The following is a 23,683-nucleotide window of genomic DNA, read 5'->3' as shown; positions in this document are numbered from 1 at the left end:
GAGAGCGAGAGTTGCAACAGGAGAGGAAATAAAAAAGGGACGGACGGGAAAGCAGAAGAAGAAAAGAAGAAGGGGGGAAAAACAGGCGAAACGGCCCAGACGCTGACAGGCCAAGCTGGAACGGGGGGGCCCTGACCCTGGCCTTTGCCAAATTAGTGGAAATTTAATTCGTCTTTAGCGTTTTTTGCCCGACCTCTCCTCTTCTAGGACAAAGCCCCACTTGCCCAAGTGGCCCCCAATAGATACCTAGTGGGGTTTGCCCAGCCTGCAGTGGCCCGCTATCCCAGATATTTAATTGGCTGTATCCTGCCGTGTCAGCACGGGCTGGGACTAGCGTCAGTTGAAAGGTTGTCTCGTGCCACTTACAGAAGCTTGTCAAGAAGGGCAGCGGTGGAACCAGGGACAATCCCTGTAACCATCGGCATCAGCTTTTGCCCGATTGGGGGAGGGTCTGGCCCGGGTGAACCAATAAGAAGGAGGAGAAACTCCACGCGAGGGCGAGGTTCATTTCCCGCTATTGGGTGAATTGGGGACGGGATGATAAGTTAGTGTAGTGCACTGTATAGGGCAGATAGATACTAGTTACTAGTATGGATGTTAGTAATAAACAGTATTATTTCCCAGTGTATCAGGCTATCTCGATTCCAAGTGAGACATTAATTTGCTTGTTGCTCACCGGCCCTGAAAATGACGAGCTTAAACTGGATTAATGATGATGTGCAAATCCCTCTCATCAACACGGGATGTCGCATCAGCTAACACTTCCCATCTATCATACTTCATTAAAGTCTATCGATCATCACATACTCGGCATCTCACACTTTATTACATACAGTGTCTGCCTCACTCTGCTGCTGCTGCTGCTGCTGCCCTCGGGTGGTCCGTGTGCTAATTATAGTCCCGCACATCACGCTGTTTCTCCGCGACAATCACTTCCACAAGGCAATCAACTTCAACACCACACAATGGCTGTGGCGTGGCATGGCTGGCATTCTTTTCTTTACGTCGTCACCTCTCACAGCCATCCATGTGGATAATACATCATCCCCAGGGTTTCTCCTCATTGGCATCTGAACTTTTGACAGTTCTATCTTTATCTTCATCTCTATGAACAAAACATCCGATCGGCTGTCCCCCAGCCATCCCGCATGACGTAAACCCCTTCCCTGCCTCCCAAATAAACAAGGCTATCACAACAACAACAACAACAACAGCCCCATCAACAGTGGGATAGCGTCAACATCCACCAGCCTTCTCACTGTTACATACAACATCGTCCTGTTACAGCATCTTCCCCCAGTCCGGTGTCACCGTAAACTTTCCACTCAGCTGTCCCATCGCCCACACCTTCTTCTCATCATCCGGAAATTCCTCGTCCGCTGCATTAGGCGGGGTCGACACGATCAACGCTTCTTGGAGAAAGTCCACGGCCGTTGCGCGATCCAGCTCGAAGCTGATTCCTCCCCAGTCCATCGTCACCCGACCCGACGCATGGACATTCAGCTTGCCGACGCGCCCGGCGCTGAGGCCCCAGTCGGCTGCAGTGACAATCTTGGACGACGTCCCTGTTGCCGTGGCATCCTCCCCACCCTCGAGGATCTCGACGCCATCTTCGCGCTTGACGCCTGTCTGCTCTGACCCACTGGCCTCCGGTGCGCTCTGCCCCGCCATCGTCTCTGTAGCTTCATCCACTGGATTCTCGCTGTTGCCCGGTACCACCAGGTTCGGCGTCATCGGTGGGAATTGCATCAGGAACAGCTGCCCCGCCAACTTGTCCTTGTTGATATCCTCCTCCTCCTGCTCCTTGTCCTTGTCCTCTGTTGTACTGTCCTTCTCCTTATCCTGGTCGTTGGCAACCACAGCAGGGGCCTCTCCCTCCGCCGGGGTGGTGGTCTCCGATTTCTCAGGTTCAGGCTCCTTCTGGAAGAGGTCCTTGACAATCTCCAGGTCCTGCTCGTGTCGCTCGTACTCTTCGATATCCTCCTTCGTGCGTAGTAAACTCTTCGGGTCCTTCACGGCAGCAGGGATCTCCGATTCGGGCTGGGGCGTAGCTTCGTTCGACGGGGGTGTAATTTTCCTGCGCACCTTGACCTTCTGCACCGGCAGCAGTCCATCGTCCGTCGTAGCTGGCTCCTCCGCATGCGGAACATCTGTCATGACCTGATCATCATCATCCGTAGGCTCAGACTTGACCTTGGGCTCTCCCTCCGTAGTAGCCGCAGCATCATCATCAGTCTGCTGCACAAAGAGCGCGCCATCATCCTCCTTCGTCTGCGCCTTCGCCTTCTCCCTCAGCTCCGCCGACTTGCTGGAGCTCGACTCCATATTGACACTGACCGTGCGCTCCTCATGCTCATGTCTCTCAACCCGAATAGGCCGCAACCCCTTCTCCGCATCAGCATACTTGACCGCCGCCTTCCCCTTCTTACTATCAACCATCACCTGCTCCTGATCCTCCTCATCACTATCCAAATTGATCTGGTCAATACTAATGCGCACCTCCCCATCACTCTCATCTGACGAGTAATCGCGAGTCCCCGCCGCCGTATTACCCAAATCAATAACCGACCGACTGCGTCTCGACATAGACGAATGTCTCGAATCATTTCCAAACCGTCCGCCTCTACCCCGACGCCCAGACATCCCCGATCCCAATGGCCCGCCCGCAGACCCCAGAGGTCCGCCACGCCCGCGCCCAAACCCACCGCGACCACCAGGACCGCCCTGATCCCGGCCGCGCTGGATCGCCGCCGCCTCCTTCAGGCGCTCGCGATGCCGCTCGGCTTCGAGCTTCTCAATGGCTTCTCGCTCCTCTTTGCTGCGACGGCCGACGGCGCGCGGCTTGTATTTCAGTGTAGGTTTGGCGGGTTCGCCGGGCGCAGCGGGCGCGCCGGGGGGTTTCGCGGCCGGTCCGATGCTGCCGGAGGGTGTGCGTTTCTTGAGCGATTGGAGGCGCTGGACGGGGGCTCGCCCGGGGGCTGATGGGCCGGGCGTGGGAGTCTGAGAGTCGCCGGTGGTGGTGGCGCTGGGCGCGGGACTTGCTGAGGCAGTTGTAGATGCATTGGCGCGGCTGGCAGCGCCGGCTGGTGCTCCTCGTCGGGGAGCACCTTTCGGAGGCATGATGGGTGGATGTGGATGTGGATGATCGGTGTGGTGGAAAGGGTGGGATTGAGTAGCGTTGAAGCAGTATTAAAGTAGGGACGAGCTGGAAGGGTATATAGAGGGTGGCTCGTCCGGAGGTAGGGAAGAGGAAAAGTAGAAATAAGAGGCAAGGAAGAGGATTGGTAATAAAGTCCGAGTGAAGATGAAGATACGGAACTTTTTGGCAGGATCCGCGCCCGCTCGGCGTTGGAGAAAAAAAGGAAATTATCGCCTCAGGCCGCTAATGCGGGGCAAGGCCAGTCAGCCGGCGCTAACCCGATCCGGACATCACCTCAGTTGTTGCTTCAATAATTCTGTCAATTAATGGCAGCCATTCACTGGATGTGATGGATCGCATTGAGTTGGTCTTGAACAATGGGTCTATTCAAATGTAGCGATTAGGCTAGAGACTTTCTATTCTGTCTATTGGCTAGCCTTCTACTACCAGCTCGCTTACGAATCTGCTGTGGCTCATAAAATTCAATATATATTTCCTATTGATCACACTAGACCTCTTTGCAAGTTGTAACTCATCTCCAGTTGAAATCAGACGGGCACCAGCAAAGCCATTCAAAACACAACCAAGTAATCCAGATACATCCGCTCTTTCAATGGGGGCCTAAATGAGTGGAGGCGACCCCGGACCGTGGCCGCGAAAACATTGCAGCAACTAACGCCAAAAGACACAACTCAGGAAGCTCAATCAACCCGCTCAGCTCAATCGCTAGACTATCCATGAGAAATAACAGGCCAGGCAGAATGCAGACGGTAATGCGAACTAGGTTGGCGATCCGAGGAGAGAGAGGTAGAGAGGTAGAGAGGTAGAGAGAGAATGAAGGGAGCGCGGCATTCGTGACTTCGATGCAAGATACAAAGAGAGACGTCGTGCACGAATCCGCCGGTGATGAAGGAAGGACATCCCAAGAGGCATGCCGGCTCGGGGGAGAGGAAGAAGTATTCAGTGATATGATGGGGGAGATTCGGAGAGTTTCAAGATGATCAAGCCAACGGTCCGCGTGGAAAAACTCGTTAAGGAGGGGAAGGATACAATGCACGGAAGAATGTCGATTCGTCTATGTTAAAAGGTGTAATATGTCAGGAGAAATGCAGCCATCCAGGCGCAGCTCATCAATGGTTCGGTACGACCGGTGTGGGCGAAAAGGAAAAAGTGAGTTAGAGGAGCGAGAAGTCCGAGAGGTCATGGGCAGACACAGCCATCCTCATTGCTGGGATTGGAATCCAGCTAACGCTTGCGCTTCTTGTTCTTATCCACGCTAGCCGCCGTGGTCACCGGAATAGCGGCCACGATGGACTGCGTCTCGACTCCATTCGGAGTGGCGTCGAATGCTTTCTTGACAGGGACCCCCATGTGGCGACCATAGCGGCCTTTGCGACCGTTTCCTTCGTCTTCGCTGATGCACCCTTCGATGCCGATGCCAGCATCCTTGCATCGGCCGCAAGGGCGTTGCCGATCGCAGCCTTTCTTGCTCTTCCGGCATCGTTGGCAACGCGGCTTGGTCGACAAGTCCTCCTCGTCGGCGGCGAGCTGGTGCTGGAAGTTGACGGACGAAGTCGAGGTTTTGCGGACCGGCACAGGGCTCATCATCTGCGGTGATACCGCCGTTTTCTGAGCCACCGTGGTAGACGTCGCCTTGACTTTACGAGCGGCCCCATTAGCCGCTGGCTTGCTGCTCTTATTCGGACGCACGGGTGCTGGCTTGGGCCCGCGCGCCTTGGTGGAGGTGGCAGCATGGGTGGGCCGAGTCTTCGCCTTCTTGGACTTGGGAGCGTCCCGGTAGAGAGTATCCTCCTCCATATCATGCCTCACCAAGGTGTCATTCAACTCTTCATGTTGGTAATCCTCATCGTAGCCGTCGTAACTTCCATCAGAGCTGTCAAAGCTGGGAAGGATATCGTCCAGATGCTTGTGTGTGTGCTTGGTGGCACCGGGTGGGAGCATGGGGCTGGAGTCGAGCCGCTGCTTGGACCGAGCGGGCAGATCATCGTCATCATCGCTGTAGTCATCACCATCGCTGGTTGCGCCCGTCGACGATGCAGCATCAGCGGCACCGCTGAAGGCATCATCAAGCGTGGAGGCAGAAGTACGGCCGTGCGAGAAATTAGATGCGTCTCCCAGACGAATCAATTGCATAGCAACATCCTCGTCAGAGATACAGCTGGCAATGGTAGGATCCGGGGTGGGGAGGATGCCCGGGCCGCCGCCCCGACCAGCCTGGTTGCTGTACTGCCCACCAGAGGACTGGGTAGTGGCTCGGTCGCGCAGCCGGTGGCCATGCTCAGGAACCACAGGGGTAGCGTACACAGGATTGCGCACCGGATTGACGTTGTAGATTTGCTCATTGTATCCATAGCTCTGTGGAGACGGCAATGGTTGTTGGTTGTATGGGCGCTGGGTGGGGCGTGCGAAAGGTGAGATGGCCCCTTCCTGACCGATTGACCGGCGTTGGGGCGAGATCGACGACGTGGAGGTTGTGAGCGGGACCTGGGGAGGAACGAACAAAGGCAATTCCTGGAGAGGAGACAAAGAGAGAACGTTAGCAAGTCTGGTTCAACAAAGACGGGGCACGTAAAGATGCCTGCCACGAACCGAACTTTCAAACTTGGGCCGCTTCCGGCGGCCATCTTGGAGGATGTTTTCCATGCTGATATCTGAGCTGCCAAACTGCTCGGTTCGGGACTTCTTCGTCCCAGAGTAGCCGCCCTCACTATCGCTATAACCAGGGGTACCCTCCTCGTGGAAGCTGCCATGAGTGCTCGAGCCTCTGCTCTTGTTGCCTACCCGAGACGACTGCTTGTTCTGGGATGCGCTACGACGGCTGCGACCAGACGGGGATATACTGCGTTTCCGAGCCAGCCGCGACGCCGGCCGAGAAGGTGGTTGGCCGTGTTCCAAGACCTGCGCCGGCGGCATGGCCGGCGGCATCTGGAAGGGCTCCCCTAAGCTGGGACGCTTGCGGGCATCGGCTGGGAGATGCCCATAAAAGCGATCGCCGTAGCCCTCTGTGTACGCCTGGACGGGGATAACCCGCACATAAACAGTCATGTTGTTCCGTAGATTCTCATACCTGGCAATGAGGGTGATACCTTGCTCATCTTCGAAGCTCACACCGCTCGCAGCACCATCGTAGATGCCGTAAAAATTCTTAACCGTAGTCACAATGGAATCCGTTGTGTCATGAGGATAGATCTGTACCCGCATCGGTATGCGGGCGCGGACCTTGGAGTTCTCATCGAGAAGTAGCTCAAAGGCGACGTTCTTAGGAACCGAGCTCCGAGGGGAGGGTTCCTGAGGCGGCGCACGATGGTCGGTGTAGGCAGGCGACTCCCCAGGGGCAGCATGCTGTTCGTAGTGGACAGCCTGCATGGTGGGAGAGTCTGAAGAGAGGTACTACCACACTGCTACTACATTGATGTATGAATCAATCGGGTGTTCGAATTCGGGTGGGAAGAGCGGTCCGGGCGAGAAGAGACAGAGGGTGGGGGGAAGGGAAGCAGGCAGAGAGACGGGGAGGAATAGGAGGGTATGGGCAAATTCCATCCAAACCTACCACAACAGAGAAACCAGAGGGGTTCAGTTGAAAGATGGACTACCCGCGACAGTTTTTATGGATGTGTTGGATGGCGACTCAAGAGGGTGGTCGGTGGGAGGACGACGGCACCTCAGTCGCAAGAGCCGAGAGCGACGGGAAAGGCAAAGAAAAAGACGGTCGAAAAGCTGGACAACCACCACCACCAAGGTTAGCACGATGTGATGCAAAAGATGTCAATGAGAAAGGACGATGTGTAGAGAAGGGAATCCAGGTTTATTCGATGACGCCGAGACCTCCCCTGTCGAATCCTGATGGGATTGCAGATTGGGAGGAGGAGAGACGACCCGAAACACTCGGAAGACGATGGATGGCATCAAAGACGTACCGATGGGAAATCAAACCTATTTGTGTAGAGTCGCACCCGAGTATCGGATCCGACGAGATGAGAAAGGAAGGATAGCGATGGTGGTTGAGGGAGTAGGAAGAGGGGTGGGCCGTGGGAGGTGAGTCGTTCTACCAAGCGCTTGGGTATGTCAGCGGTGGCATCACGCAGAGCCGAAGCGAGTCAGGAGAACCAAAAGGTCAGGAAAGGGGGAGAGCAGGTGCAAAGAAAGATCAAAGTCATGCTAAACGATAGACCGGGACCTACCTGATAGATATGCACCAAAAAATCGAAGGGAAATGGTGGAGTGAGTGGGCGAGAAGAAGTCGGGTTGGGTCGAAGAGAAGGTTGAGGAGGAAGAGAGAGAGAGAGGAAGAGGGAGTGGGCGCTGGATGGATGGATGGATGTGGTTTCACCCAAAGCGAGCAGAGGTGGCCTGGGTCGGTGACAATCCATCCTCTCGAATGCACCCTTTTCCCCCCACAGACTCCCCCGACTTCCTTCCAGATGCGAATTGATTCTCTATATTCTCCATTCAACCCTTTTTTCTATTTGCGCGTGGCTTTCTTTCATCGCAAAATCCTAAATCGCATTGCGTCCGAACGGACCGGCTTCTATCTGGATCTACGAGATCGGCGACTCTGCCTGGAAGGACTTCTGGTAGAAAATCATATACAAAGTACCTGTCAGATGAATCGCTAAAACTACACTTTTATATTGCTATAACTTTTGTTCCATAATAATGCCAGTGATGGGGTGAAGGGTGAGTGCAAAGTGCTGTTGGATCTCTGGAGTATCGGCCGGGTGTTGGCGCAAACGACGGCGACATTGTCGATCTGCGACCACAGAGAACAGGTGCAGGAGTACTTTTTGAACTGCCAATCTACAGACATTACAGGAACATACACACGGAAAGAGAATACTTGTGGATTACGATCATTATTATTATTATTGTTATTACTGTTACCATTAAATTCTTTGTGCACCCAACGGAAGAGATGGTTGACCAGATGAAGCGGAGTGGCGTAGGGTCAAGGTTGGCTGGCACTTCCTCAGCGCGGCCACGTCGAATGACACCCCCGATCACATCCCGGCTGCGGAGAGCGAGTGATGGGACGCTCTTCTTCATGTAGTCCCCATTTCGGGTTTAACTCCTTAGATGATGAACTTTTGGTCAAAAAGTCGAGTCGTAGCGAAGGTTTTAAAAAGCGAAATAATAATTACAGACCAAATAAGCAGCGAAAAAGACCCGAAGAATGTTATCCTGGGGAATAAGGTTGGTTCCCTTTTTTTTCCCTACGTGGATGGGCATAAGACGCAATTAAAGACGACCGACCAACTGTCTCCGGAAAGAACTGAACTTGTTCCCCCCCTCTCGCAGCGACCAATTCCCTCAACGCTGGTCGCGCAAGGTTCTTACCATGCTCAATGCTGCCATTCCATTACTCGCGGGGCGTAAGACATGCATGATGGTTAGGATAACCGGTTGAAAGGGCGATCGATGCTCCGGATCTCCATGTTGGGGAAAAGGAAAGGAAATCTCCTACGGCGCAAATGTCTTCCATGGCCTCAGGCTCATCATCATCATCCATCACCAGTATGTAGACTACTTAGTAATAATCAGTACTCCGTAGTTAGTAGTTAGTATCCAGACATCGCCAGCGCAGAATCCCAGAGAAACAACCAGACCATCATCATCATCACCACCGAAGAAAAAGCAAAGGAAATACTACTTAACGGAACAGCATGCAATGGAATGAGGGGAGGGCAATCCACCACACCCAACCATCGCTACCGGGGGATGGAGACGAGAACACTGATTGAGATTAATTGGGCCAGGATGCTGCAACGACACAGAGCCAACAAGCCGACGAGCAACAACGCCCAATTGTTGCCTCGTTTCATGATCTGCGCCTGTCCAGACTCGTCCTTTTACCCCTCCTCGGAAAACGGTGGGCTACGTAAGGATCCCCGTCTTTCCTTCACCAACTTTCGGGCAGGCATAAAGGACTTAGTATTCTTTTGCGACCAGACCGAACTGACAGCTAAGATACTCTCATCATTATCATCATCTAACTTAGCACCTCCAATCCTATGGACAGTCCTTTGGCTTCCTGTCTCGCGGGTCCCTAAATCGCATCTGCCAGGCCGGCCATTCCTATGTCTGCAAGGTCCAGTGCAGTTTCGCAGCGGCCTGTGAACTAAACCTTCGGAGGGTTCCCTTTGACTGCCAATCCGCTGTTTAACCCATGTCTTGCGCGTTGTACTGGGGTGTCTACACAATCTCTTCCTGGCCCCAAGCGATCGAATGAGAATGGGCGATGGTCGATTGACTGAAGAATAACCAACTGGCGCAACAATGCCGTTAGCCGGGTGGGGGGAAATCAACTGGAAGGACTGCATTCCGCAGGGAAGCTAAATGAGAATGACAATGATGGGAATCTTATATATATATTTACGGCGAGATATAGGCTCTGTCGCCTCTTTCCCTTAATGTTTGTCAAAGTAATAATGTTCAGTTTTAACTGAACACAATCCGATCTCGTGCGATCACTCCAATTGTAGAGTTTGGAAGTGTTCCTTATTGAGGCACTCAAAGCGGGGCCTGCTCCAGAGTCAATAACCAGTCCGGCCGGTGCTTCAATAGTCATCATAATTTTGCCCATTTATGTTAGTTAACTAACTGGCTTTGCTATTGTTGTTGGTCAGCCGCCAGGCCAAACACACACCGAAACTTTGCGTATCTTCAATAGTCCGCTTTCACCGTTCGGTTGTCCGCGACACCTCAAATGGCGGCTGGTCGCCAGCAATCCCAGTGTTCATCCTTTCCATCTTCTCTCTCTTCCTCTACATTGCACAATGGACCACTGCATCAATCAGAGTGAATTGCGACCATCGCATAACACATACCACCAATACTGGCTATTTCACTGATGGCAAATCCGGTGGAGGTCGGGACTTTTTCGCACACGACCATCGACAAACCCGCTCTCATGAATCCCGCCGCCTCATGATAGGTACCGCCGGATCCGCGTCCCACAATGGGGGGAAACTTGTGGCTTCCTGGCGAGGTTGGCATTTTGCGCGGGTGTAAACGGGACCCAAAGATCAGTCCAAAGTAAGTGCCAGTTAGAAAACCCGCAAAAAGAGCCAGGCCAAAGATACAAACTGTAAGCCTACAGGAAACATGGATTCCTCAAGTCATTGACGGGTTTGCGATTATCATGGCCCGTCATCATTGGCATTACCAGGTTCCAGCTGGAATCTCGACCCGAATGGCCCATCCACTCCATCCTGGTCGAGACGTTTCGCTCAAAGACAATTAGGTGCCTTGCCATGCGACACCGGTGAGCCTGGTTAAGAGTGCGATCGGAGGTCCTGGATAAGCGGGTTGGTCACAAGCTGAATTCAACATTCCGGGTTGCTCCAACCTCCGCTTCAAGCGTCAAATCCCGGAGCAAAGATGGCAGCTCTCCCGCTCGTTCAGGGTCACGTGAACTCGCGTTGGGTGAAGGCCGGCTTCGTGTGACCCGGCGCGTCCAGGACCTGGGGGAATATATACCATAATTGTCCACCACAACCGTAAGTATAAGCAGGAAATGCTGTCGTTTTAGAATCGCAAGATAGCCTGCGATATAAATTGCTTTTTATCACCAGATATAGCTGGGTTTGGAAGAGAAAGATGGGCAGTAAAGGAATTGATGTGCTGGTGGGAAGACGCGTTAGATGATGTCACCCGCTCTGAGGAGCAAGCAAACAGCGCAAACAGCGGCTGACCTAAGCATGCCATAGCAACCCCCGAAGCGGACTAGCGCGGGTGTTGTTGACGGTAACCAAGTAAGGAAGTGACCGTTTCGGGCAATGCTGGTGGTTGCCCTTGAGATTCAGGTCAAACTCAGCTTTTGTTTGTCCTGCCCTTTCTTCGTTGCTGGTCGCCCTGTCTTTGTCAATGTATTGGTGTTAGTCGTCGTCTTTCAACCAACCTCCTCCCTCTCGTGGCAGCCAACCTTAACACTCAAACCTGGTCGAACTGGCGCTATCGCTCGAGCCCTTGGCGCGGTCTTGTGTTTGTTTGGGGTCGCATTTTTAGTATAACTTTAGCTGCGACGACCAACTCCTGCGCAGGGCGCAGAGAAGTAAACAACCACCCACCCTTCCCCAAGCTCCCCCAAACACGGTTCTCGAGGCTTCAGAGTATCGCCTCTCTTCATCCAAGATGGATGCAAAGGTACGTTATCTTCCATTGCATGTTCTTCCTGCCTGTCAGCCGTCCAATCGGCTTATAAACATGGCATGCATGTTCACGGTGCTGCACGCGCACTGAGGGTTTAGCCTCCGATTATCCCTTCACCAAGGTCGCGACTTAGTTAATAACACTGAGCTGACGAGATTTATGGCATTAGCCCCAGAGAATTCGCGTCCGTGGTGACGAGAATGCCCCCTTCCCTCTCGCAGCCAACAAGACCCTTACCCAGAAAAACAAATCCACGCCTGCCTTGTCCACCATGTTCCAGAACGGCGCTAACAAAGGTGCGGCCAAGCGGGCTGCTTTTGGCGATGTCAGCAACACGGCCAAACCAATTGCCGGTCGCGATGATATCTCCCTGGCGGGCAAGAAGCAGACCAAAGGGGCAGAGAAGGCGGCGTTGATCGTCGAGAAGAAGGCCAGCCTGGCGCAGCCAGCTCAGCGGCCCATGTCAATGGCTGGTATGAAAGGCCTCTTGAACAATGTTCCCAACGCCAAACCCATTGAACCTTCCAAGCAAATCGCCTTGCAGCAGCAAACTGCAAATGCTAGAAAGATCTTAAACAAGCGGGCTACAGTATTCAAAGACGCGTCGGAACCGTCGAACAACAAATGCGAAATTACATCCAAGGAAACCAACACCGAACTCGAGGAAGGGGACAACAAGGCATCCCTTGCACAGGCGCCCGCAGCTGCGAAGCGGACCACTACGAAGGAGGAAGCTACACACGAAGAACCGAAGCCAGTCCTGGAAGACGCCGAAGAGCATTCCATTGTGGACTCTGAGGTGGACGAGGCAGAGAAGGCTTTGCTGGAGGTTGATGATGATCATTGCAAGGTCCAGGATCATAGCGAGGATCCCAAGCCCCGCGAGCTTCCCGCTGCGCCGGAGGTTCCTGAACCTAACCGTGTCGCGAAGGCTCATCGTGACTCTGCCTCGACCTCGCATGCACCAGCACAGTCGGAGCCGGAAGATTGGGATGAAGAGGACGAGCATGAGGAGGAAGATGGGTATATCACTGCTCGCTCCTACCGCTCTCGCGGCGAAAATACCACCGGGGGTGCCACCACAGTGCTTTTCCCCAAATTCACCCAGCAAGTCCGACGCGAACTAGCTCTCGCGGAGCAGGTCGTGGAGGCCACACGGACTGAGGAAGACATTGAAGATGAATGGTACGATACAAGCATGGTTGCTGAGTACAGCGAGGAGATTTTCGAATACATGAGAGAACAAGAGGTACGTACTAAGTCTGGAGACACCTGATCCTAGGTAGTTAGATACTTACATGGCCTACAGATCAAGATGCTACCCAATGCTCACTATATGGATAACCAAGCCGAGATCCAATGGTCTATGCGGTCTGTGCTTATGGACTGGGTCGTGCAGGTCCACTATCGGTTCTCTTTGCTTCCCGAGACCCTCTTTCTGTGTGTCAACTACATCGACCGCTTTCTTTCTTGCAAGATCGTGTCCCTGGGCAAACTTCAGCTTGTGGGTGCCACTGCCATCTTCATCGCCGCCAAGTATGAGGAGATCAACTGCCCGTCTGTGCAGGAAATTGTCTACATGGTAGATGGAGGATATTCCATGGACGAGATTCTCAAAGCCGAGCGTTTCATGTTGAGCATGTTGCAGTTCGAGCTGGGATGGCCTGGCCCGATGAGTTTCCTGCGGAGGATCAGCAAGGCCGACGACTACGACTTGGAGACGCGCACTCTTGCCAAGTACTTCTTGGAGATCACCGTCATGGATGAGCGTTTTGTCGGAAGCCCCGCGAGCTTCGTTGCCGCTGGCGCTCACTGCCTGGCTAGGCTCATGCTGCGGAAGGGAACCTGGGTATGTCCTTGACCTGCTGAAGTTCGAAAGAAGTCGTCCTAACATGTTCCCAGACTCCCGCCCACGCCCACTATGCCGGATACACTTACACGCAGCTACTCCCACTCATTTCTCTCATGGTGGAGTGCTGCGAGAACCCTCGCAAGCACCACGGCTCTATCTACGAGAAATTTTCTGACAAACGCTACAAGCGCGCTTCTCTGTTCGTTGAGAACGAAATGAGAAAGGGATTCATTGTCCCAGAGCAGGCCAGAGATAGCTCTTATTCCGATCGCAACGCATCAACCGAACCAGCGCCCTACTGGAAGCGCGCATAGCTTCTTATCTAGTCACTCACGCTGAATCCCTCGACCTCTTCTAACCGCTACCACTTACAGAAAACTCAACCCATCGTCGTCGTTTACTTCTGCATATAGAGCATGAAAATGTCTGACACGGCGCAGGGGTTCAGGGTTTGCTGGCTACACTGGCCTGCAACCCGTGCCTGTTGAAAGCTGCTAATATCTGAAAATAAGAGGCGTGAGTGTGCGCAGAAGCTCACGTCGCCAATACCCCAGGATCAAGGTCCTCATACCCTCATTCACCTTTTTTATGATACCAAGACATGTGACGCCTATGGCCATCCATGCAAGATGTAGACCACGCAAGAAAAACCGATGCCGTGATCGGAAATCGGATGTCAGGGAGACGGAGTTCTTTTGCTTTTACCTCATTTCTTTTTTCCTTTTCTATTAATGATTTGCACGACAATTGATTCATGCAAGCAGTCCGGGTTCGGGAGTTAATGGGTCGATGGCTGTCTTTTCTTACAATCCCTCCTTTACATTTTCTTCATTTCTCTCCTATGTCGTTATGCCCTTGTGTTATTTTACCTTTCTCGACTATCACGACCTATCTCACGCTCCCGGCAGATTGCTGCTATCCACGGAATCTTCACGACGAACGGCGAGCTCCCCCGAGCATCGCTATAATCCATTGCCCTCTGATTTCCTTTGTTTCGTTGGAAATGACGTTTACCGTTCGTCTATTACCGCATGCATCGTTCTGTGGATTATTATCCAGGTTTATGACCCACCAGTTAATGCCATTGGATCTATCTCTTCAGCTCCAGCTTTAGAAGACTATACATCGTAGTATCCAGGAACCTAGGCCAATAAGTAACATCAACTTCGTCATGACATTCACCAACATCTAACTTTTGTTTCATCTACCTCTTATCTAGCATCTAGCACCTTATATCCATACCTCTACCCCAAGATTTTCTCACCAGTAACCAAATCATCTCACCCAAAAATATATACCCAAAACCCCCTCACTGATCCAACCCATTAAACTCAATCAATCTCTTCACAACCTCAACCACCTTATCCGCCGTCTTCGTCTGATCACCACCCTCTGCACCACTACCACCACCATTAGGCTGATCAATCCTCATGGCAATAATCTCATCCAGCATCATCCGCAACCTGGACACCAAAACACCGATCCGAGCCCATCCGCGCAGCCGTAACCATCCATCCACGATTAAGCCGCGACCCGCGGTGTCGAGGTCAATGGATCCGCAGAAGAGGAGGAGGGAGTAGGCGTTGAATGCTATACATATATCATATTAGTATAGTTCCTTCACAGGCATGGTATACCAGCGGAATGATTGGGGGCAACTTACGCGTCAAATCACGAATAAATACCTTACTCGTGGCCATTTTGGTAAAGTAGCTGAGATATGCAGATGAGCTGGGGTAGGATTGGGCCGAGAAGCAGACGGAGGAAGGATGGATGAAGACGCGGCCGTTCTCTTGGTTGAAGTATTTGATTGTTCGTGCGTCGGGGTCGATTTCCACGGTGCCTGTGACGGAGCTGGCGAATTTCTTGTCGGGGAAGGAGATTTGGGCGATTTGAGGTTGGAAGGCGCCGGCGATTAGGGCGCGCAGGAGGGGTTTGTTGGTTGCGTTGCGGTTCCAGTGGGAGGATGAGTCTGAGGAGGAGTAATCGACGGGGAGGAGGCCGGCGTCTTTGAGGGAGGTGAGGAGTTGGGATTTGTTGGAGGAGATGTCGCGGAGGGTTTGGTGGGAGAGGAAGTTGGCGGAGCACCAGGATTGGGTTTGCCAATAGCCTTGGGCGTTGACGCGGTCGGACCATTGTTGGTAGGCGAGGAGGTCAGTGAGGAGGTCGCCGTCGGCGCCTTTGGAGAAGGAGGCCTTTGCGGCGTTGGCTTCTTCGCGTTTCTCGCGTGGGGAGACGAATGGGCTCTTGACGGTTAGGATGGCGGAGATGGTGACGCAGGCGTCGATGCAGCTGAAGATGGAGCCGTAGACCATCAGCTTTGCGCAGCGGAGGTCCGCTGGGATCATGGAGAGGTAGCGACCCAGGGCGGTTAGTTTGTCGTGGTCGAGAGCGCCGACGCGGTGGAGGAAGTCGAGGGCTCCTTCGACGGCGGTGCTTTCGGGTGGGGTGATGGTGTTGGCTAGGAAGGTGGCGACGTCGTTGATGCCCTTCATGGCTTTGACGGATAGGCAGAGCTGCTCGAGGGGTACTCGACGGATTTCGGGGTCGGGACGCTGTGCCATGTTTGCCTCTGCTTTGCGGGTGTAGAGCTTGTAGCATGTACCGGCGCGGACACGACCGGCTCGACCACGTCGTTGTTTGCAGGCTGCTTGGGATGCCCATACTTCTTGCAGTCGGACGATGTTGTCGCGGGGGTCGTAGCTTGTTTCTTTGACTCGGCCGGTGTCGATGACGGCTACGATATCCTCGATTGTGATGGATGTTTCGGCGACGTTGGTTGCTGCGATGACCTTGCGCTTGCCCTTGGGAGGGCTGAGGAAGACGCGCCGTTGTTCAGCTGGGAGGAGAGATGCGTGAAGGGGGAGTGGGTGGGCGTTGGGGATTCTCTTCACAGCGTTCAGGCACCGTTCGATCTCCATCGTTCCGGGGAGGAAGATTAGGATGCCTCCTGGCTGGTCGCCTAGCTGGGCGTCTATGTATCGAACTGTGGAGGCAATCAACTCATAGTTGATTCCCATTCCGAGACTGCGGAGGACCTTGCCAAGGGACTCGTCAGCTTGGGCGGATGAGACTGCGTCTTCTTCCTCGTAGTCGCGTTCAGAGAACTCAGGGTAGAACCCTGTGTCGCGGATGATATCGTCCAAGTAGTTATCTTGGACGGGGAAGGTCCGTCCTGGGATGTTAACAAACCCAACGGACTTGCTACCGCCGAAGTAGTTCATGAAGATGTCGGCATCGAGAGTGGCACTCATGAGGATGACCTTGATGTCTTTCCGATAGCGAAGGACGTCTCTCAACAGAGCCAGAAGGAAATCAGTGTCGAGACTCCGTTCGTGTACCTCATCCACCACGACGTGGGTGACATCCGCGAGAGAGCTTGCAACATTACCGTCGGGGCCGCTGCCAGATTGCATGCGACGGAGCAGAACACCAGTGGTGACAAATGTGATCTTCGTTGTGCCTGCCTTGGCCTTCGACTCGCCTCGGATGATGTATCCGACCTCGTCACCAACCGACGCACATCGCTCATCGGATACGCGATCTGCGAGACCCAAGGCAGAAATTCTGCGAGGTTGGGTACAGATAATGTTGGCGGCAGCGCCAAGGTCTCGCTTGATCAGATCATCAAGCAGGAATTGGACGGACTGGGTACTCTTTCCACTACCGGTCTCACCAGAGATGATAGTAACCTGGTACTTGTTCACGGCTTGGATGATAGCGTCCTGTGTGTTCCAGGCTGGAAGAGCTTGTCGTTTCCTAGTCATCTCTTGCTGGGCCTTGGTTGCCTGCTTCGCTTCCCAGGCTTCTCTCAGCGCGACGCTTTGCGGCGAGCCCGCCTGCCAGTTCACGTCTCTGCCCTTCTTGCGCGATTGGCGAACAGGGAGTTGAGATACAGATCCGGTGGCAGTTGGAGAAGCAGAAACTGTCGAGATATCCCTCAGACGCCCTGGATTCTCCATAACTTCCGGCAAATGGACCTCCAGCCAGTCCAGGATATTGAATATCATGGGCTCACCGAAGAAGTTCTCCTCAGAGTACTGTACTACCTGGCGTATAGCGCTCAGGCGTATGTAAGCTGGAATGCCCTTGGCCAGAATAGAGATAACCGGGACAGATGAGGGATAGTGCGTAGAAGGCCTTTGGAAACGGAATGTCAAAGATTCTGGTAAGTCTGATCCCTCACTCTTTATTTCACAGACTTTAGGCGAAACTCGCTTGTATCGTTCGCCGAAGATAGCCTCCAGGGTTTCTTGCTCTTCTGCCCATAGATCCTCTTCCGCAATGGGCGAAGAGTCGGCAGCAGAACTCGACCCGTGCACCAGTGTGCTTTGGAGAAACTCTGCTGCCGCAAGTTCATCACCCTTCTTGCTATCCAATGTGCGCGAGCACAGGTCAGCAGGGTAGCCGATGGAGGCGAGCCGTTTGATTTTGGCCTCCCTTGCAAGATCATCGCTGGCAAGGCTCACACCGGCGGAGTACCCTTCAGGTAGACACCAACGCGGAAGGTCATCTTCCGGGACGTATATAAGAAGCCATTCCAGGACCTCCTCCCGGTCCTTGCATGTGCTTGTCGCCTCCTCAACGTGGCTGCGCCGGAAGCCCAACTGAGTGAGCTCATCGATAATAGATTTGCGTTCGCGTTCCGGTATCTCCACGTTATAAGGATTCCAAATGGCGTGCTGCCGCAGTATACCCTCAATTTCACGGCGCACTTTACCCCCAAGGTCGACCTTTGGTGCTTGCGACCAGATCTTCTTGCCCCTGTTATCACCGCTAGAGCCCAGTCCCAAGTCGACGGTCTTCTCTGCCTCCTTCGCCTGTGTCTTTTCGCGCTCTTTCCGCTTCTTCTCCAAGTCTGCAGCTGCACTTTCTCGCTCCTGCTTGGCGAGGAACGGATCTGCCTCGTACATCCATCCTTTCCCTCCCTTGGTATCTGCCGATTTGATCTCCGTAAAATCCTCTTTCCAAAGCTTCTTATAGGTGGGCGGAAGCATCATATGAATATTCTTCATGTTACAGACTCGAAATAGGGCATAAGCAGCAGCGAAATGGCGCGCCTCTAGCGCCGTTGGTTGCGCGGCGAGATGCTTGTGGGACGGAGGGGGTTTCATAGGAGGGAGTACGACAGTTTCTCGAGTCTTCGGATCGATGCGCTTCAGAATAACGGAGGATACAAAACCCTCCGAGACTTTAATCTGCGATGTGATAGAATTGTCAGCATGACGAGCCCATTAATCCTTAGATTTTTGGATAGACGAAAATGGGCCATCATCGGCCATACCATTGTATACTCAGGCTTCTCCCACTTCTGCTTCTGGCAGTGCTCCGCAAGCATATTGACCGGCAGCTTTCCGGTCCATGATGCGCCTCCAATGACCTCCTTTACTGAAGGTTTCTTAGGCTCCTCTGTAGAAGCCTGCGCTTTCTTCGCTGTCTCCGCCGATCGTTCGGCGGCAGCTTTGGCAGCTTTGGTCCCCGGTTTGGGGGCTCCTCCACGGGCGTCGTTCTTTTTCTTGGGGGGCATGGTTCCAAAATGACAGATGGTCTAGAGCAGACGCCCGTGGAGTAACTCAGGCCGTTGAGGAGAATCCAAAAAGGTACCTAGAGCACTCCTGGTATTGAAAAGAAGCAACGGGAGTTTCTTGAAACGATTCCGCGGTTGGCTTGTCCCGCACTAGGCCGCTTTGATCCTTTGGGTAGGGCTGCGGGGAGTCGCCGCTGATCGCATTGCATTGCTTCGGCCTCTCCGCATCATAAGAAAGAGCTCTGAATCTCATCCACAACAGCTCTGTACCACCCACTCGTTGTGCTCATCAGCTAGCAACTCTACTAAAATGGCTGAATCTCCTACTCTGGAGCTCGACAGCCCCACCGAACAGGATGTCGCGCCCGCAGAAGCGCATCAGCAGCCACCCAAGCCAGCGAAAAGAGACGCCTGTACGCTCCGAGAACAAACACCAATTTCACCCCTCTCCCTCCCCTTGCATAGCGGACGCAGGAACCACTAACTGATTATTCCTATCTCAGTTACAGAACTACTCGCCCCGAAACCTAAGCATCCCAAACATGACGATCCCAGCACCTCCTCCAAGCACATTCCTCCTACCTCTAAAAGGCGAGCCATCGGTGGCCCCCGAGACGGTCTAGGCGTCTACATCACGAAACCAGAATCCTTCCCCTCCAACGTAGTAGTGTACTACGACGACGACTTCGTCGTTATCCACGACATGTTCCCCAAGGCAACCCTCCACCTCCTACTTCTCCCACGAGATCCCCAGAAAACGCGCCTCCATCCATTCGAAGCCTTCGAGGACGCCGAGTTCCTGGCAAAAGTGAAGAAAGAAACGCAGAAGCTCCGCAAACTCGCGGCTGGTGAGCTCAGGCGAATACACGGGAAATACTCGGCGCAGGATAAAGAGAGGCAGGATGCGCTTAATGTAGAACCGCCGCTGGAGGAGCTGCCGCCGGGGAGAAACTGGGAGCAGGAGATTATGTGTGGGATTCATGCGCATCCCTCCATGAATCACTTGCATGTGCATGTTATCTCCGTGGATCGGTTCAGCGATCGTCTAAAGCATAGGAAACATTACAATAGCTTTTCTACACCGTTTTTCGTCAATATTGATGATTTTCCGCTCGCGCCAGATGATGTGCGGAGGCACCCGGATGAACAAGGCTACTTGCGAAGGGATTTCGTCTGTTGGCGCTGTGGGAAGCAATTCGGAAACAAATTCGCCGAGTTGAAACTACATTTGAAGGAGGAATTTGAGGCATGGAGAAAGCTGTGAGGCGCAGGGACTGCCCGCATGCATGCAGGACGGTATAAGCGACTGGGAGCTAGAAGCACATTCTGCCATGTTTGGTCGAGCTTCAATTGACACCTGATGGAGTGATGCGGGGAACCGACGATGCGGCCCCCCTGGCTGATTGCGTGAGCTTCGATTATAAATATCAATTTGAAGTAAATGTACACGCAAATCCAAGGCAGCAATAACTCTCGGCGGGGCCACATTTTCAGTGACCCTTTCCCAAGTCCGCTAGCCTTACTCCGGAGTCGCTGAGAGAACCAACCAAGGTTCCCTCCGACTCCAAGCCCTTCCCAATATCTCCTCACAAATCACCCATCGACTCAGCACAGTAAGGGCCATTTAGGCACGGTTCTTAGACTTGGCGCCCTTGACCTTCCTGGCCTCAGGACGGTTGATGTGGTGAGCGGGGATCCACTCGGCGTTGTAGGTAGTAGCAGAAGAGACAGCAGGGCTGCTGGGAGCCTCAACGGGGGCCTCCTTCTTGGAGGCACCAGCGGACTTCTTGTACTCGGGACCCTTTGCAGCACGGCGCTTCTGGGGGAAGTAGGGAGCGATCCAGACGGTGTAGAAGAAGTAGACGACGCCAGAGAAGCAAGCCAGGAGGAAGAAGTACAGGAAGAGGCTGATAATGATCGGGTTAGCTTGGCCCCATCGACGAGCAGTGAGAATGTTCCTTACATCTGAGGGTCAAAGATGCTGGTCTCCGGCTCAACGACGCTGACAGTGCCGTTGTAGGCGTACAGAGTGAAGAGGTTGCCATTGGTATCAGAGATGACGGAAGCGAGAGTGAGCAGCAAATCCTGGGGGTGCATTTCGGTGGCGAAGCTGTAGCTGACGCTCTCCTGCTGACCGGCCGGGATCTCAACGCTGTAACGGTGCGCAGTCAGGTTGCGAACAATCTGGCTGCTTTCTCCTTCAACCGCCGACAAGGAACCTCCAATGAAGTTCACAGTCACAGGAACTTCATCCTCATTGGCGAAAGTGACCAGCGCCTCAGTCGGGTAGCCATTGACAAGCTTGACACCGAAGATCTCCTCGGAGGCAGGGAAGGAGGCGTGGGCCGTGACCGAAAGCAATTGGGTTTCAGGGAGGTCATCCTTCTCAGCAGCATCCTGATAAGATGCGACATCGCGTCAGCAACTCAATTGACTGTGAAACGATAAGAGTCACGCGAGTGGGAACATACCGCCGCGAGACTGCCGCCAATCAAGGCCTGGACAGAAAGGAGAGCCAGGGACAAGAAACCAAAGCGACCCATTGTGAATGAACCGGGAGTTGGGGACGAGAAGAGAAAGGGTGAGGGTGAGGAGAGGGGGGAAAGGGTGGGGAAGAGAAAGATCGAAGAGGCGATCGGACCAGAGATGGATGGAGGAAGAAGAGAGGGAGAAGTAAGTAAGAGGGAGAGGAGAAGCAGCAAGAAAGAGAGGAAGGGGAACCGGGCAATTTCTCCACGTAGCCTCAATACTGCCTCAGGTTGGCTGGGATGGTTCCCCATGCGGCGGGCTGACTCAGCCCCAGCTCTCCCCGGCCGGCGGCTCGTGACTGGTTGGCGCCTCATGCGGCTGTTTTGATGGTGACTTGCTCTAGGCTTGTGCCAGTCCAGTTCACTTGTCTCTGTAGATCTCGCACTTTCTTCGTGATTGTACAGTAAATTCACTCCCGATAGTATTGGCTTCCCCGCTGTCTGCCCAATCTGCTACTCTTTTTGGCTCCATAATCTCGATCGTCGCCGTTTCAGCCGCCTACCATCAACCCTTCCCCATTCTCGGTGCTTCTATAGCCTGGCGCTTCCCAAGACCTCTCTCTCACTTGCTATCCCTCTTAAACCATTAGTGCCCAAACCTTACCTAGTCCATCATGACAGCCCCGGAATATCTCGAGCGATATAAACAGCTGGCATCTATAGAACAAGATAAGAATATCCTAATCGAGGTAGCCGCTCAGCATCACAGTATCAAGTGCTCCATGTTGACGTTACACTCCCTGCACCTAGGAACTTTTGCAGCGTGTGACAGAGCTGGAGGCTGCCTTCCAGCAAGAGAAACTCGATCATGAACGTGAAACGCGGTTTAATCGTGATATCCAGCTTCATGAAATGGAGTTAATGCAGCATATCGCGAGGATCAAGGCCATTATGGTGGGACCTTCATAGTTCTGCAGCTTGGTCTGTGCTAATGATGCCCGTCCGCTTTTAGGACCGCGAGCCCTTTATAGTCGTGCTACTAGATGGAACTGGCATCATCTTCAAGGACGAGTTCCTACAAAGGGGAGAAGAAGGTGGCAAAGTTGCAGCCAATAAGCTTGCTGTCGCCCTGAAAGACTATGTTGCCAGCAATTTTCCGGGCCTTGATAATCCAAAAATAATCACGAGGATGTACGTTAACTTGAAAGATCTGAGTGAGATGTGTGTCCGAGGCGTCATTAGCACCGACCCATCATCGATCGAGGGCTTTGCTAAGGGCTTCAACAATGGCCATCCACTGTTCGACCTTGTGGATACTGGACTAGACAACGCACATGACAAGATTGCAGGTACGCATCAAGACTTCCTTGTCCAAGATACTTGCATTGGTATGTTACTCAGGACGATGCGCTGACCTGCTGTCTGCCATCTCTAGAGGCCTTCAAAGTCAACCTATATAACTGCCACTGTCATCAAATCTTCTTAGGATGCGCCGACACCAACGCATATGCCCAGATCTTGGTGGACATAATGGAAGACATTGACCTAGTAGGAAGAGTAACCTTGATCGAGGGCATCACCTTTGAAAAAGATCTGGCCAAGATCAAGGCCGCATACAGAGTCTCTCAGTTCCCAGAAATCCTTCGAAATACAAAAATAACACCTGTCTGGGCCCCGTGGAAAGCCGCAGTAGCGTCCAAACCTCCTCCAGCTCTCACTCCATCGCCGAGACCAGGCGCAGTGCCACTGTCACGAACCTCGACCAGCACGTCAACGAATGCTAGTACGTCGATGTCTTCCACTTCTGCCAGGCCATCAACCCCTGGTGAATTCCAAGTGGTGCAATCGAAATCAATTACGCCTGCACGACCCAAGATCGTTGAACGAAACAAGTACGGTCAACGTGTAGACCGGGTTGACTTTAAAAGCATCCCGCGAGAAGAGATGAATCGCCTGAAGAAACTAAAATTATGCAACCTTCATTACCTCCTAGGAGAATGCACAATTGACAACTGTCAGCATGACCACTCGCGCAGGTTGACCAAAAGTGAACTTTCAGTTTTAACCGCCATCGCCCGCATGACACCCTGTCGATATGGACTAGATTGCGATGACCCGGAATGTACATATGGGCATCGGTGCCCTCACGCAGAGCCCGGGAAAAAAGATTGTTACTGGGGTTCGAATTGTCGATTTGATCCTGCCGCGCACGGCATCGACACCAATATCGTTAAGTTAACCAAGGTCTAATAGCAGGGGTAGAATAATTGGGGAAGCGAGCTCCATTTTCTCTTTCAAGTTTGCAGCGTGAAACAGGACCTGCATTGCTCTAGCACAAAAGTTGTATTTTTCTTTGGCCTTTGTAATGGCTTCGCGCAGATAAGATTGGACTTTTCTTTTTTCAACAAGTTTTTGGCCCATCAACACCAAAATACTTGTCTGCTGGCGTGCTTCCTACACTTGATTTTCTGCTATCTTGCGCATGGTACATATCTTGATGGATATCCCTAAATTCGGTACTCAATCTC

The 23,683-nt window shown here is 53.1% G+C and overlaps 8 protein-coding genes across 8 annotated transcripts; 4 read left to right on the top strand and 4 right to left on the bottom strand.

The window, feature by feature from the left end:
- Window positions 1-1,281: 1,281 nt before the first annotated feature.
- AtWU_02424 (putative DNA-directed RNA polymerase III RPC4) lies at window positions 1,282-3,120 on the bottom strand (the record flags this gene model as incomplete). Its single annotated transcript, XM_035497538.1, has 1 exon — window positions 1,282-3,120. One exon carries the CDS (start codon window positions 3,118-3,120, stop codon window positions 1,282-1,284), a length of 1,839 nt encoding a protein of 612 aa, XP_035353431.1.
- A 1,264-nt stretch (window positions 3,121-4,384) lies between these two features.
- Window positions 4,385-6,526, bottom strand: AtWU_02423 (putative C6 finger domain protein; the record flags this gene model as incomplete). The annotated part of the gene is made up of 2 exons (XM_035497537.1): window positions 4,385-5,671; window positions 5,750-6,526. The coding sequence occupies 2 exons, from the start codon at window positions 6,524-6,526 to the stop codon at window positions 4,385-4,387; spliced, it is 2,064 nt and encodes a 687-aa protein (XP_035353430.1).
- Window positions 6,527-10,115: 3,589 nt separating this feature from the next.
- On the top strand, window positions 10,116-10,425 carry AtWU_02422 (uncharacterized protein; the record flags this gene model as incomplete). Its single annotated transcript, XM_035497536.1, has 2 exons — window positions 10,116-10,192; window positions 10,257-10,425. 2 exons carry the CDS (start codon window positions 10,116-10,118, stop codon window positions 10,423-10,425), a joined length of 246 nt encoding a protein of 81 aa, XP_035353429.1.
- An 865-nt stretch (window positions 10,426-11,290) lies between these two features.
- AtWU_02421 (cyclin family protein) lies at window positions 11,291-13,474 on the top strand (the record flags this gene model as incomplete). Its single annotated transcript, XM_035497535.1, has 4 exons — window positions 11,291-11,302; window positions 11,478-12,557; window positions 12,618-13,157; window positions 13,211-13,474. 4 exons carry the CDS (start codon window positions 11,291-11,293, stop codon window positions 13,472-13,474), a joined length of 1,896 nt encoding a protein of 631 aa, XP_035353428.1.
- A 995-nt stretch (window positions 13,475-14,469) lies between these two features.
- On the bottom strand, window positions 14,470-18,687 carry AtWU_02420 (RNA helicase; the record flags this gene model as incomplete). Its single annotated transcript, XM_035497534.1, has 3 exons — window positions 14,470-14,750; window positions 14,824-18,358; window positions 18,445-18,687. 3 exons carry the CDS (start codon window positions 18,685-18,687, stop codon window positions 14,470-14,472), a joined length of 4,059 nt encoding a protein of 1,352 aa, XP_035353427.1.
- A 310-nt stretch (window positions 18,688-18,997) lies between these two features.
- Window positions 18,998-19,951, top strand: AtWU_02419 (DNA 5'-adenosine monophosphate hydrolase; the record flags this gene model as incomplete). Its single annotated transcript, XM_035497533.1, has 2 exons — window positions 18,998-19,100; window positions 19,191-19,951. 2 exons carry the CDS (start codon window positions 18,998-19,000, stop codon window positions 19,949-19,951), a joined length of 864 nt encoding a protein of 287 aa, XP_035353426.1.
- Window positions 19,952-20,311: 360 nt separating this feature from the next.
- AtWU_02418 (putative translocon-associated protein, alpha subunit) lies at window positions 20,312-21,230 on the bottom strand (the record flags this gene model as incomplete). Its single annotated transcript, XM_035497532.1, has 3 exons — window positions 20,312-20,594; window positions 20,651-21,084; window positions 21,159-21,230. The coding sequence occupies 3 exons, from the start codon at window positions 21,228-21,230 to the stop codon at window positions 20,312-20,314; spliced, it is 789 nt and encodes a 262-aa protein (XP_035353425.1).
- Window positions 21,231-21,829: 599 nt separating this feature from the next.
- Window positions 21,830-23,405, top strand: AtWU_02417 (CCCH zinc finger protein; the record flags this gene model as incomplete). The annotated part of the gene is made up of 4 exons (XM_035497531.1): window positions 21,830-21,904; window positions 21,966-22,109; window positions 22,168-22,504; window positions 22,591-23,405. The coding sequence occupies 4 exons, from the start codon at window positions 21,830-21,832 to the stop codon at window positions 23,403-23,405; spliced, it is 1,371 nt and encodes a 456-aa protein (XP_035353424.1).
- Between the last annotated feature and the right edge of the window lie 278 nt (window positions 23,406-23,683).

The sequence above is a fragment of the Aspergillus tubingensis genome, assembly GCF_013340325.1.
Source record: "Aspergillus tubingensis WU-2223L DNA, scaffold_3, whole genome shotgun sequence".
NCBI lineage: Eukaryota > Fungi > Ascomycota > Eurotiomycetes > Eurotiales > Aspergillaceae > Aspergillus > Aspergillus tubingensis.
This window is presented reverse-complemented; position numbering and strand designations above follow the sequence as displayed.